The sequence below is a fragment of the Amphibalanus amphitrite genome, unplaced genomic scaffold (genome assembly GCF_019059575.1).
Source record: "Amphibalanus amphitrite isolate SeventyFive unplaced genomic scaffold, NRLGWU_Aamphi_draft 000311F_arrow, whole genome shotgun sequence".
NCBI lineage: Eukaryota > Metazoa > Arthropoda > Thecostraca > Balanomorpha > Balanidae > Amphibalanus > Amphibalanus amphitrite.
In genome coordinates this window covers 446,139-461,175 of record NW_024881806.1, presented here as the reverse complement: position 1 = coordinate 461,175, position 15,037 = coordinate 446,139, and the positions used below count along the sequence as shown (strand labels likewise).

At 50.2% G+C, this 15,037-nt stretch overlaps 1 protein-coding gene across 4 annotated transcripts in view; it reads right to left on the bottom strand.

The window, feature by feature from the left end:
- The window catches only part of LOC122388150 (obg-like ATPase 1), a 49,161-nt gene that overhangs the window by 25,839 nt on the left and 8,285 nt on the right, over positions 1-15,037 (bottom strand). For all 4 annotated transcript variants that reach the window (XM_043378973.1, XM_043378977.1, XM_043378974.1 and 1 more), the window contains 5 exons: positions 14,604-14,664; positions 8,006-8,133; positions 2,068-2,240; positions 1,562-1,639; positions 1,156-1,253 (listed from right to left, as the gene is read on the bottom strand). In XM_043378973.1, the coding sequence (XP_043234908.1) occupies positions 1,156-1,253; positions 1,562-1,639; positions 2,068-2,240; positions 8,006-8,133; positions 14,604-14,664 (538 nt within the window). The remainder of the gene's footprint in view (positions 1-1,155; positions 1,254-1,561; positions 1,640-2,067; positions 2,241-8,005; positions 8,134-14,603; positions 14,665-15,037) is intronic.

The window sequence follows — 15,037 nt, the reverse complement described above, 5'->3', positions numbered from 1 at the left end:
AAGGAGACCGGCGCGCGTATCGGCGCCACATCTCGCCGCCGCGGCCGCAGTGCGCCGTAATTGCCAGCGAGTGCGCCACGATTGGATCAGGGACCGCGGCGCGGCGGGGCTCCCGCTGCATGAGTCGGCAGCGGCCGGACGGCGAGGGCAGAAATCAGACGGGCCGCTGACAACTGAAGTTCGCCGCCGCCGCCACTGGCCAGGCTCCCGGGTCAAATGTGCGGACACTTAAGTGTCGTGTCAACAAAGCTAAAAAATAGTCCAAGTCGTTTACGCATTGGTGGGATATTGAATAGTTTTTTATGTTTAGCGTCTTTCGGATGCGGACAAGATGTATGTATATGTTGAACGAATCGTGAGTTGATGCAGTAACACGGTTTGGTTATAAACCAAATTTGATAAGGATTGACAAAATTATCTTCTCTGATATAACTTGTCAGCTTATTCAGAGAGCTAATAAGCGGTGACAATGGCATTACAATCAACCTGTCGCAACAACCCATCCACAGCGTGACCTTCATCAATCAAAGAAACTGTCTTCGTATCACATGTCAAAACGAAAATTATTACAGTGAACAATAACAATGGCAGTTTAAAGCCTACAAAACACCATACACCGTCCGTTGTCCCGCAGCCTGTCAGCCAGCCTATTATCCCACATGATCGGTCGGGTTAGCAAACAAACGACCCTTCACACGTCTCCAGCGGTGGCCCAGATCCCACAAACAGGTGCCCTCACCGCCGCCGCCCAAAACCGGGCCACGACGAACAGCAGAGGACCCAGTACAGTCCCCTGCGATACCCTCCGACCGGGAGAAATTGGCATCCCGCGGCGTGCGCGCACAGCCGAGTCCCCGCGCGGGATTAATAGCGCGGACCGCTCGGCACAGCTACCACATTACACAGGCCGACGGGGGGTCAACCCTTCCGCGTCGGACGGGCCCGACCGGAGTCGGACGGCCGTCTCTAGGTCGGGCGGTCACAAATCGCGACCCTCCGGAGCCCGGCGACACCTGGCGACGGGGCGGCGAGGTCGGCCGCCGCACGGGAGCGGCTCGGCGGCGAGAGAACCAGTGCTCCGGAGGTATTACAGCGACGGGGACAGGCCGATGGTCTGATTACAGCACCGGGGGCCGTCCGAGAGAGAGGACTCACCATTTGTTCTTCTTCCGTATGAAGTCCTTCTCCGAGAGGTTGACCAGGTAGATAACCGGTTTGGTGGTGAGGAACAGGTGCTTGTTCAGAACCTCGATCTGCCAGAGGAGCGATCGTGAAATGTTAGCGAGCAATGAAGTCAAGAAACGACAAATTTATGTTCAGAACAGTGCCATAGATTGAAGGCAAACCATGCTATCCCATACTGATGAAATAGCGGTTTCTAGGTATACACAAAACAATGCAACTTTACACCCAAGTTCCACGGTATAACGATTCAAAGCATCAAAGAAAAAACGCGACCCTGCACAAGCACAACGATCTCCGGAAGGCGATATTGCCACGATCATGTCTCTCGCATCGTGTGAAAAGCGTTTGAGTGCCGTGTGAGTGGCATGTGACTCACCTCATGGGCGTTCCAGTCCTGGAATCGGAGGTGCTTCTTCTCGTCACACAACACCGACTTGATCTTGAGAAGGATATCCTGCCGAACAAAACATGCAATCGTTCGTGAATGAATGTAGTGGTTAGGGGTTCGATTATTGGGCGGCCTATTTCTTAGGCTTGCTTCCGGTCCTTTCAGTCTGCAATTGCGCAATAATACCTACTCACCTTTCGAAAACGTTATTACTGTCTGCAATGCTGAGTCACCAAGTGAAAGTGTACACAGCGTTCCAGATGAAAGAGCTCAACAGAAGGCAAAATGAAAACATAACCAAATGAAACACTTATTCTGTACCGCTGCATGCCCCAAACCACTCACCTAGCAAACACGAAACATCGTAATTTAACCGGCAATCCACAAATGATTCATGTAAAAAAAAAGAGTCCAAAAGACTGCAGCAAATGCGTGTTAAACGATGAAAAACCCAAGCAATCCACCCACGCTCCACACCACATCCCTGAACTCACATATTCGGGCTTGGCCTTTTTGTCGGACCGCAGTGTGGTCTTCTCGAACTTCTCGATGTAGGGAAGCAGGTAGGACTCGTCCTTCAGCCGCAGCTCCTCGTTGATGATGTCCAGGTCACGGACCGGGTTCACCTCGCCTTCCACGTGAGTGACGTCGTCGTCGTCGAATGCACCTGCGCGAGCGGGGATGGGGAGGTAACATACAGGTGGGTGGATTGATGGCTTGGTGATAGGATGCTAGGTTCGCCAGCTAATTGTCTTTTAGAAGGCATTACGTATGTACGTATGATCGCATTGTTAGGCCAGCAGTGTGTTAGAGAGATATACATGGGCTAAATCCTGTTTTGAAAGCTAACCCTCTTGCACTGATTGCTTTTATGTTAGGTACTTCACAGAGCAAATCAAATGCTATTCAAAATGCGCACGAATTTCGTCTGTAAGATTGTGTGTTTATGTTAAAATATTTCCTTACTGAAACCAAACAAATATATCGCCGATCGGTTCACCATCAGCCACACTGCTAATTTAGCTTGCCCTAATCACCAGCCACCCAGCGGCATTATATATTCAGTTACCACGCTCGCCTACTTTCCACCAGCCGACATCCTAGGACCTGTCGGCAACTTCACTGAACCTCCGACGAAGGTGGCTCAATGAATCGTAAACCACCCCAGTGGGCAGTGGCACAAAAGATGTTCAATTAAGCGGTGCGCCCCGCACAAAACGCATGAGGGAAACAGGCAATGAAAGGCCACCTTAACACAATGATGGCTTGAATTTATTGTTATCCAGTTACAAATGATTCGGGAACATTGGGGAGTAATATACAAACCCATAAAACCACCTGTTGAAATGGGCACCCAATTTCCCACTTTCCAAAGCGTGAAGCGATAGCATCAAAGGCAATTACAAGTATAGGGCTGTGGGAAGATTAATTTCCCGGACTATTTTTAACCGGTTGAACGGATTCCCAACCGCTACCCTATCAGCCAAAACAAATACCCCGGCCTCGCACCAGTGCCCACCACCATAAAAAACAACACAATCCCGACGACCCGGGGAGAACAACGCCATCTCAGTCTCGGGCGGCACCTAACCCCCGCCACAAACAGAACCGGTGACAGTACGCAGCCCTGTGCACACCCTCCACATGTAAATACAACATAGTGACGGACCGTGTATTACTGAGCTGTGCCGCCGCGCGGCCCCGGATCGCCGCCATCAATTACCGACACCGCCGGCCGGCCCCGGCCCGCCCTTTGGCGGCGCCCGACCAAGTTAATTTATCGGTCGCACTCTATAATTAAGCATATTACACCGTTGTTCTTATGACCAGAATGCGGCGGCTAGGATTGAATAGCGAGACAGCGGCCGCGGCTGGGCTGAATTATGAATCGCCAGGCATTTAATGTATTCGGCAGCCGGGCGGCGCTTTTTTTCCTGTAAAACAGTCTGAATAGATGTCGGAGACCGATGTGCGGTAAAAAACGGCGAGTATTCCGAGGTCGCAATGTCGGCACGCGCTCTGAACTCGAAAGGTCAAGAGCCGCCGTTTCGAGAAACGCTGCCACCCACCGACATGACATGAGGAGTATGCTAACAGCCCGTCCCTTCCTCCTCCCTTAGCACAGCGTGCGAGCCACTCGCAGTCACAAACAAAGCCGCCATCACAGCGTCGGGAACGACGGTCGATGCGTCGACACGCGAGGCGCCAATCCGTCCGTCACGCCGAGGAGGGAGGGGGTGGGGGGGGGGGCGCACGCAGTGGGCGGAGTCGGGCCCGGGGGCGGGACCGGCGCCGCTCCACTGCGCCCCACCCGCCGCGCCGCCCGCCCCACTTCGTGTCAACAGCGAGGAAACACCCTCCGACACCCCAACACGGGCGTGCATCGTTAACGCGCCGCGGCATGACAACTCAATTCTCACCGGGGTCGCTCGGTGGAGGTCATTTGCACCCCATCAGCGAGCAGCGGTAGCCAGGGAATCCGTCACCTGTTCTGCCCCCTCCCCCACCCCTGAGTTCATCAATCGTGTGCCACCTCGGTAGCCAATCATCGCTGACCACAGCTGCCGACAGCGCCGGCCGATCGGCGTGCAAAAACGCGCGTCAGCGGCCGACAGTCATTAATAAACAGATCTGGACGTGACGGCAAATGGCCGCCAAACTCACACAGCTGACCGGGGAACAGGGGTCATCAACACACTGACAGAGAGCACGGTCTGATTGTGGCGAACATAGTTCACCAGTCGTCACTGAAATTTTAGCAACAAAAGATCATGTTAATCATATCTTTTAAGTCCGTGAGCTATGGACCGAGATCGCTATCGATAGGACCAAAGTAAGATCAAATCACAGTGCATATAAATAGTTCAAATGATCACCAAATCTGGACCACTGGAGCATCTGCAAGCTTTTACGATAAAATAAATACTAGCAACGACTCGAAAAGGGTGAGAAGGATGTCAATCGTGGTTTTGAGACTTTGGTTTTAGGGCGTCAAAACTGCATTGTGATTGGCCATTCATTAGACCTAATGGGGCCAGAGAAAATGACTAACGATTTACCCGATACGTAGGTATCCAGAAAAAAACTACAAAGAGTGAAGGAGACCTTTAATATAAGAGCACTGTGCCGAGTGATTAAAAGTGAATCAGCATCACGTCACGCTATAGCTATAATTTACGCTACGATGAACTGATTCACTTCTAGAAACATGACCTCGTCAAAACTAGCCTCTTGATACCATAAGCTAGAATTCACCACACACATACTCCTGTTTCACCCGAAGCTTCATGAATCACCATATGCCGATGCCACCACATCCGACAATAGCCTTCAATCCATGGAGCCACTATCTACCGGCCTCCTTACCACAAACCCTATACCCCCTTTTACACCCCTTCCCCCATGACGACCCCGGCCGTCCGATCAGCCCCCCCCCCCCCCCAGAGGAAATCAGACCGGAGGTGCGGGGCCGGGGTCAACCATGACAGCGGCACGCGACTCGGCGGCGCCCTTTGATGTCGGCCTTCAGATGTGATTGACACCCAAATGACAAAATTGGCTCCACGGGGGGGGGGGGGGGTGAGCGCAGACAGACAGAACACAGGTCAGTGGGGGCGGGGTAGGGGTGGCGAGGGGGGGGGGGGCGGCCGCTTCAAAGTCGAACCGCGCGGTTACGAAATTGAGGAAACTTTGAAGCCCAAGGGGTGCAAACAGACGGTTGGAGGAAACGAATAGATGTGCGTCATCACAGCAGGGGTCATTTAATGTCACGATGACTCATGGGAGCCGGGAGGTCACCGCCCGAGGCACGCACACACGATCAGTATCCGGGGGTTTCCAGACGCGGCGCTTTTCAGAATGCTTGATTGTATGCATATGAGCGTTTTGCACCAGACGAGAGGTTCTGATTCAGACCAAGAGACGTGGCTGTGACCTTTGAATCGACAGCAAACAGTGCGGGAATACGGTAAATGGACGCATTTCAGCTATCAGACGAGGGAAGTTTGTCTAATTTCGGTACATTTAAGCAAAACTGAAATTAAGATACACGACCACATCCCCGTCCTATGAGAGTTGCTTGGTCCCTGATATCACCCTCCATCGTCCGAACAACTAATTCAACCAGTCACCACAAAACGTTGAACCTCCCCGCCACTGCCCCTTCCTTCCCTCTCTCTCTCGTTCGGACATCTCCATTATCGAGCTCCGCCCAGCTCGTCTTCCAGCCCTCTCTCCGATCATCGGCGCTGTCACAGCCACCATCCCACTATCCGCTGTCCACCGACATACAAAGCAAACATCATCACCAGCCGGTCTTTTTTGTCGGCGGCCGACCATCCCTCCGTCTGGGGCAGCTCGGACGCCGAAAATCAAAGCGGTGCGGCGTGTGGATGCTGTCCACTGCACCCACATCAGACGGCCGATGGAGGGAGAGGTTTGGGGGAAATTCGAGCTAATCAACCCTCCGCGGCTGGCCGAGGATGAGGACGGGCGAGTTGGGGGCCGAGGGATGAGATGGGCCGGTCCCATTTGTACGCGACTGTTTGATAGACGGTGCCGAAACGCTTTGGACTCCGCCGTGCAGCGATGGACGTGATGTCAAAAGACTAACTTGGGAAGTTAGTTGAAGAAAAATGAGTTCATTATCCGACCACAGAAGATTCTTTGAATATGACAGCAATAGACTTGACGCGGGCCTGACGCATAGGTAAGACGCAGACACGGTGGTAATACTCCGGAGCTAAAGCGATACAGCTCCGGAGTAGTTGCATGTCACTTGACGTAAAGAAACAGACATCCTACACTTCAAGACACGCACCGTTCATTTCCCTATCCGTATGTCCCGCCAGTCAATCATTCAAGCTCAGACCCAATTTCTAACGACCCCATATCTCCCCCTCCCCCACCCTCGGTGACCCAGTCTCCAGTGACCCTCTCTACCTGTCATAACTCTGCCTGAAGCGAGGAGCCGTCCAGTGCCCGGCGCCGCACAGTCGCGCGAGGTACCCTCTGATCAAGCCGCCTTGTCACAACAGCATATTACACTGACGGTTCGGGCGGGCCATGACTGTGTTGCTGCAGGCTCGGGAAGGTAGAGAACCGGAGGGTAGGTTTGGGAGGGTTCTCGGATCAATTTGGGGACGGGGACATGTCGCCCCAGAAGTGTCGATCAAATGGTTTTGACCCGGCGGGGATAAAGGGGATTAGAGGTTGGCAGTTTGTAGTAGGGAAAAGTTGGTAACCACTATTCAGTTCTCTCGTGACAAAAATTGAGAACATTAACGGAACTCCATGCATGCGTCATAATGTCAAGACGCCATTCAGAGATATAAAAGGAGACACGGGGCGCACGCTCGCATCGGAGGGGACAATGCGCACGGCACTGGTGGAACTGGAAAATGGAATGAGTGGAAATGAAGATAATATCGCTAGGATTGTAGTCAAGAGCTTTACTGTTGACAGGAATAGGCAAACATGTGCGTGCGTTCTTTTTTAACAGAAAAAGGTCCGATAAAATAATTATCAGATATATCCTTTTCGAACTTCTCGACAAAATTAAACTGCAATTTATTCGTTAGGTCGGATACTTATTTCCCTCACACATTCTATTCACCACTCAGCATAAACACAGCCCACCACCTCATCCAAATGCGTCTCCACCCACAGCCGCCCACCCCCACCCAAATAGCGGTCCTTTGGTGTGTGGGAGGGCCCAACATCAGTGGACTCGCAGAGACACCGACATTACCGTACCGACACCCGCAATCACCGCCTCAAACGGACCGGTCAGAGCGAGTCATAGTGCGCGACAGCAGACTAGCTACAGCGAGCGACACTGGGCCAGCGACAGGAAGCGTTACTAGCCAGCGACAGCGCTGAACTAAACCAAGAAGGAGCGAGACACTGGGCCCACGACTAAGAGGGCTACAGTGACCAGTGACAGCGTGCGATACTGGCTAGGCGACATGGCGGAGGTAACTATGTAGTTACGACCTCCGCCCGGTCACGGCATCCAAGCAGTGGTGACATTGTGATGAATGACGCGGCTATTGACATCGGGGTTCAGCGCTCAATTGTGACATTTTGATAGGTGATGGATGGGTGACAAGTTGAAACGGTTTGGGCATTGGTTCACCGTGATACATCTCCCATTGACAGTGAAGCTATTTCCATCTAGAGATAGCTTTGAAAAAGCAAGATGTTTAAGTACAATATGTGTGCGACTAGCATAATTGTAGTGGCAAACGGATGCCGACTTCCCGATATAATGTTCACTTTGTTTGAATTAAGAAAAATTAATAGGGGAAGCGATGAAGTAATAAAAGCGGTGCCGATCATTTTCACAGCACCCTGAACCTACTCACATCACCTAATTTTTGCCGTTGATAACATCCTCCCCTCCTGCCCCCTCCCCTCTCGAGCTGTACTCACGACAGAGGTGGAAGAGAGCGTCACAAGCCTTGATGTGCGACAGGAAGGCGTTGCCGAGGCCCTGACCCTCGCTGGCACCCTTCACCAGACCGGCAATGTCGGTGACGTTCAGAAACGCCGGCACCTTGCTGTGGACACAGATAAGCGGGGTTCGTGTCATTTGTCTTCCCTGTTCAGTGGTTGGGTTTCACATCGGCAAATCAATCGGTTCACTTCAGTGTATTTTTGGAAAATGCTTTGGTTGAAAGTTGAAAGTGAACTTCACGAGCGATAAAGTGTGAACGCGGCATCAGGCATGTGACAATAAATTCCACAACAGCCATCAATAAATTAGTGAGAACCATTGAGGCACACTACATATATTTTCCGAAAAGATGTAAGTATCGGACACAGAGTCAGCGGCGGTAGGATGAAAGTGTCACCGCCGAGGATAATAAGACACCGGCACTCGGCGCCACCCCCTTGTGGCCCACAATTACACACAAACGGACAGTCACAATTACACATCCGGCCGTCCGCAATTACACATACACCTCTGATCGCACCACCGCGACCGCAGATCAAACCCGGGACAGTCAGGTGGTCGCTGCGCCCCAAAATACAACACACGAGGAAAAACAGCCGTCCGGTTGCATCGCAAGCGAGCTGTTTGGCGGGCAATTTGGCGCGCCGAAATTATGGCGCGCCACTGCGACACTGATCATAACGTCCGGTGAATCGTATCATTCGGTCTGGTAATCGTACCGATCCAATGTGTAATGAATGTTTTGACCGGTGGCGCCGCGGCCGCGCCGTGTGTCTCATCCGCCGCAATGGCCGCAGCTGTGGTTCGCGGTAATCCTGGCGCACCGGAGACGTCTGACGGCTGGCGCCGCGCCGTCGCGCAGGAAACGTCGACGCGCAGAGGAATCCGTACCAATCGGCGTCGATTGTGGATAATGATACGGAGAGGTGCGGTCGCCGCCGGTCAGGAAACGGTCAGAGGGCGGTCGGGGAGGCGCCTGATTGACGGCTCGAGCCTCTTGGAGATGGAGGTGAAGTGGAGACATAGTGGAGACGAAATATAGACGAACTGGAGACTAGAGTGACGGTTCATTGACGGAGAGCAAAAAGACGGCGTGGTAACAGAAATGGCGCAAATTATTTGCATCCCCCAGAAATAAGATACAGTTTTACGACGGATACATCCGAAAAAGAAGAGAGAGAAAAGGGAAGAGAGAGAGAGAGAGAGAGGGAGAGAGAGAGAGAGAGAGAGAGAGAGAGAGAGAGAGAGAGAGAGAGAGAGAGAGAGAGAGAGAGAGAGAGAGAGAGAGAGAGAGAGAGAGAGAGAGAGAGAGAGAGAGAGAGAGAGAGAGAGAGAGAGAGAGAGAGAGAGAGAGAGAGAGACGCCATCGGTCACAAAGCGGGGAGTGCCTGGCAGATGGCGATTGAAGGCGGCGTCGACCGCTGAAATTCCGATCGTCACGTTTGATTGGCCAGGTGATGCCAATTACCCAATTTTGTGACGACTGATTCAGACCCCACGCAGAGGAAAGCGTCCACGGGAGACGTGGGGAGAACGGACGGACGGCGACCGGAAACCACAGACTTCCGCCGCAGATTCCAGCACGATGCACCGTGGGCGTATGTTTGCGATGCATCCGGCGGGGCTCTTTGCGGAATCATTTCGGCTCAGCTTTGCAAGCAGAAAGGTTGCGCCAGTTGTATAAAATAAAGCTGCATCGATGTGAAGACCCACACCGAGTTATTCTTAGTTTCATTTTACAGCTATGGAAACTTCTAATTGCCTGCATAGCGCCAGGTAGCCCTACGACGATTTTGTGACATTCTGATTCATGTTCACCTTTTCCGTTACACCCGTCGTAAAGAATAAAGGGCAAAAATCATCCTTTCTTTGAGATTAGCATCTCCCGTCAAATCGTCAAATATCAAATGATGCAAGATCTGACAAATGTCCTAATTACATCACATACAAACGCATACCGCACACACAGGAGGATCGTCGCGCTGTAATACTGTAACGTTTCAACTGTCGCATTCCGTTACGCGCCGTCACAGCCGTCAAACGATCAATTATGTTACGGACGACATGATGCGATAATTATGTCACTGGAATTGTCACATTTCCAACCGGCAATTGTCGCAATCGACGTGATATGTGCTTTTGAAACGCCACTTGATGGATCACTATTGCTTATGGACCACTGGGCTCTCTATGCTGAAAGAGACGACGAGAAATGCAATAGATGCGTCACGTACGTCTACATCATTGACCTGTGCCGTAACGGAGGCAAAATAAGACGCTGACTCTGATTCGTGCCTTATGCTACTTTTGACGCGTGTCCCGTCAGACTTTTGAGCGAAGCCGAGCCCAGCATCTGATCAGTGTTTCCCCGTTCCCAATTTCAAGTCCTATCCAACTCCGGCTCAAACCTCTGACCAGAGCCTGTCCCCCGCGCCATGAAAAAACCATGCGTGTCAGATTGACACCGTAAGTTCACCCCGCAATAGCACATAACAGCCGGACTGGACCGATCCCCGCGCGCCCAATAACCGTTATTGGCGGACCGGCGGCGCACAATGAGCCCCAGTGAAATATGCCCACCCTTTTTTACCGTCCGAAATCAAGGATTCGACTCTGTTCGACAGAACATGATCGTTATTTTGCCCAGGACTCATAACCCGTCGTCCGCACGGGCTAATGGCGAAAAAACGCGACCACAACTAGGTCAGACACCGTATTCAGGCGAACGAGATCGGCCGTAAATTATATCAGAAATAGAAAAAGTGATGGGTGAATTAAGTTATTATGCTAAAAAAGAACTATCGAGTTTCACCCGCTGCAGTAAAATGCAGTGACTTACTTTTTACCATTTCGATAATACTCCAATGCGTAGGTTTAGTCTGAATCATTTTAGGGCGAAATTCTTGGGTTATCAGACCGCAAGATAGATTGAAGGGATGCAAAAAAAGAAACAGCGGAATGGTAGACTGCTACCAGGAGTATCCAATGTCGGCAAAGAAAACGTGGGACCTAGAGGAAACCCATTAGTGCCCAATGCCCATTGTTCCAATATCATTTGTGGTTTTATGCGGGTGTCAGTATAACAATGCATTTTTTATTTGTTCCTTTTAACGTAGCGTTGTGTGCCATCAATTAACGCAAGCCTCCAGAATTAAATTTCTCAAAGTATGCAAATTACTTTACCAGAAATATTAGTTAAAAACATACTGGCTTATTGTCGAATGCCGATAGGCATTGGTCAAAGCATACCTTCATTTAGAAAAAAGGTGTAACTAAAGAATCACAAATCACTTCTTTCACCCTCAATGAAAAACATAGCCTAAGAAACAAAATGTATGTCTTAGGTTTCATACTGCCTTTCAGCAGCAAGGAACAGGACACTGTTATCGCTACTCAGCACCCATACACAACCGACCCAGCCCAGTGGGCCCACCGTGTCCAATCGGTCATGTTTAATCGATCCGAACGTCGTCTTTGTCCAATCATCATTATTATCGGTCTCCAACCGGCCATTGTCATACTGTCTACCATTTCAGTCACGGCCGCAGTCACAGAACCGGCACGAATCGCCCTAGAATCGTTCAGAGACGGCTGGGACGGCCATATGACATCAAACGCCATCATGGTGTTCCATGTGTGCGGGCAGCGGCGGCGGCGGCGGCGGTGCGATCAGCCCGCTCCCAGGCCACGCTTCACATGATCGAAAGTCATTAGATCAGCCAGCTGTCCGTCGGCACTTCTGATTGGCTCACCGCTGCCAACATGGCGCCTCACGTTGCCATGGTGACCGGCCAGCAATTACCTGCGTCGGCAGACGCGAGGTGTGAAGCACCACAAATGCACGGGGTTAAGTTTGGTGTAAATCGAACACCGCCTCAGGGCAGAAATGGGTGCCGGGAGACCGCAAACGCACGTGACTGACCGTTCATTAGTTCGTCATACAGGGGGGTTCGAGCGAAAGACGGAAGCAGGAATGTAATTGGATTTGCCCGAGAACAATAATCATTGGCACAATGCACACGAAAAGCTCAGGTCGGATCAATAGACAATTTTGAGGGGAATGCTTGTGTGCCTGAGGAAATTTTGAACACATGTGACTGGTATCCTATTCAACATGCGATAACCAAACGGCTAAGTGCAAAGACCCCTGATAAACGCGATATTGAGGCAGAACAGGACATAATTTATCTTTGACATGGATTTCGGTTACCCCAAAAACAATAAAACAAACTAAGGAAGACCTCGTAAGAACTTCTAAACGCCATGTGAACATTCAAACGACCACCGCCACCCTTCTACGCTACGATGAATTATGCTATGATGATACAATCAGTGTGAAGTGTGAACAATCAGTGTGAATTAGTGTGTGAAATCAATCAATACAATCAATCAATTCAATCAGTGTGAAGAAAAACAAACGCTCCAGCCACCCGTCCTCAAGCAAAACACACCACATTATACGTCATTCTCCAGCATCGATACTCAAAAGCGTCTATAACACGACTGACATGTTATTCTATGACCTATTTAGTCTTTAGGATGGAAGGGGCAGGTAGGTAAGATTCGTGCCCAGTTGTGGACCACTAACAGTTCATCTCAAACCGGCAGATAACCGCCAAGATATGAAGGCCCGTGAGGATCGCGTGGCACAATGCGATAAAATGCACGGAACGCACGCAATGCCATTAAACCAGTGTTTGTGGCTTATAAACAGTTACGCCAGGTTATCGCCTTCTACGATAAGTTTCTTTACCGTATATACGGTTTCAATAATCGAAAGCGGTTTCCGGGCTAGTTTCATCAAACGGAGCAGCCGAGCGGTAATTCTTTATAGTGGCATTTCTTGCTCTTTCCTATAGCAGACTCGAGCATACAGCGGTCAGTCCAGACAAGAATGAAACTGCACCTGTGTGGGTGATTCTCCAAAAACAAAAACGTTTTAGGCAAAGTATATACACACAGATTCACGCCAATTAGCTATCGAAAGCGAGCCAGTTACGTATAAATTGCCTTAGAAGGGAAGCAACTAAGAGAAGGGTTAATGGTTAATGGTAAATGATAAAACGATAAAAACTTATTTCAATCACAGAGAGTCGGTACTGTTAAATAATTCACTAATCACTGTTAGCGATGATGACAGCTCACGCACCCCCATGCATTCTCGCGTCAATCGCTTGCGGGAGGTGCGTGCGATTGATGCGAGCGTGCTTCCATGTATTTGAATAGGTTCTCGCATGCGATTTCCTGACTGCGGAAAGAGTCTGTTTCAGGCTTAACCCGCGCCCCGTAGGGGGGGGGGCCGAAACGGCCCCCCCCTGTCCTTTTCGGTCGATATCTCCTAAACGGCTGGAGATATCGCCACCAAACTTTCAGGACCCCTCCGGGCATCAATTTTACACATTGTGACCAAAAATTTTTCCAGAGGCTGTGATAGGTTGGCCACAAATGACGTCAGAGTGACGTCATGTTCTGTCATTTTCGACCGAAAAAAGACCTTCGCGAGAAGACCTGTCAGGCCTACAGCTTTGAAGATACAGAAAAATGATCAAGACATAAAAGGTGTAGAATTGACAGGGCTACAAAACTGCTATCTCGGATTTTTGAAATTTTTGAGTTTTGATCCCCAAAAATCAAAAAAGTATTTTTTTGGATATATTAGCCAAAAAATCCAAAAAGTTTTTTGAGTTTCGAAAAAACCGGAATATATGTGATAGTACCTACCGTCTTCTATCTACATACCAAATTTCAGATCGATACCTCGTTTTTTGGCCAAGTTATAGCGAAAAAAAACTGTTCAAAAATGATGACGTCAAATTTTCAAACTCAATTTTTGGCAATTCTAGAACTCGTAGAACTCGTAGAGCAAAACAAAGACCACCATTAGACTCCCCGTGACGAGCTGCATCGAATGGATACCCATTTTATGCAAAAATATCAACTTTGAAATTTGACCTAATTTGACCTGACCTTGACCTGACCTTCACCAAAACGTGACCTAGGCTGGCCCCAAAGGCTGCCTAACCCACATAATCGCATTTGTCATGTAAAATGGACCATAAAACATGTATCACACGACACATTCATATTGTGACCCCCGGTGACCTGACCTCGCTGTGACCTGACCTGGTATCAGTGACCTCAGATAGCAAAGTATGTGTTTGACGAACAATATACCATCGATGGTTTTCAATAAATTACCAATTTACTCGATTTCACAGCACATTTCTTGAATTGCCTGTGAACGGTGAAAATCTGACCTTTGACCTGACCTGTGACGTCATCGGTTTGACCTAGGTCAATGAAATTTGGTCACAAGGTAGTTCCCGGGTAGGGCTATCAAACGCCGTTTGAATTTTGAAAATCGGCCGGTAACTTTCCGAGATCTTAGGGGGGGGGGGCCGAAACGCCCCCCCCCCCCCCCTACGGGTGGTAGGGTCCGCCGGTAGCCCTACGGGGCGCGGGTTAAGACTTCCCCGGTAGCAAAGTCACGCACAAAGCACCACACACAAGCCGAGATACGGCAAGAGAGGTGAAAGATGTCTGACCGAGACGGTTTAGACCGCGTGGACTGACCTGGCCGGTTTGTAGTGCTCCACCAGGAAGTCGTACCGGGCGTCCGGCACCGGGACACGACGTGCCTGAAACAGAGTCGAGGTCAGAAGCGTCCGAACAAACCGAAACAGGGCGCTGAACGAGTCACGGTAGACCAGATGGGTCGCACATGGATTTCGTTGGGTCAGGTAATGGAACGTCAGTCAGTATTGGACTCCTGATATTAGTGCATTGATCGATTTTGGTATTGGTGATGTTGGGAACTTGGTCACACTACTAGGCTACGGTGGGCTACAATGCCTGTCATCGGGTAACGGATGCTGATAAAGGACATCAGGTCAGGTCAAAGATACAGTGACATCGTTAAGTCAAAGTAAGACATAGGTTAATGTGAATGACATAGAGCTTTACGCCTTTCCATATAAGCATATCCCCTAACAAATAACAGCAACGTC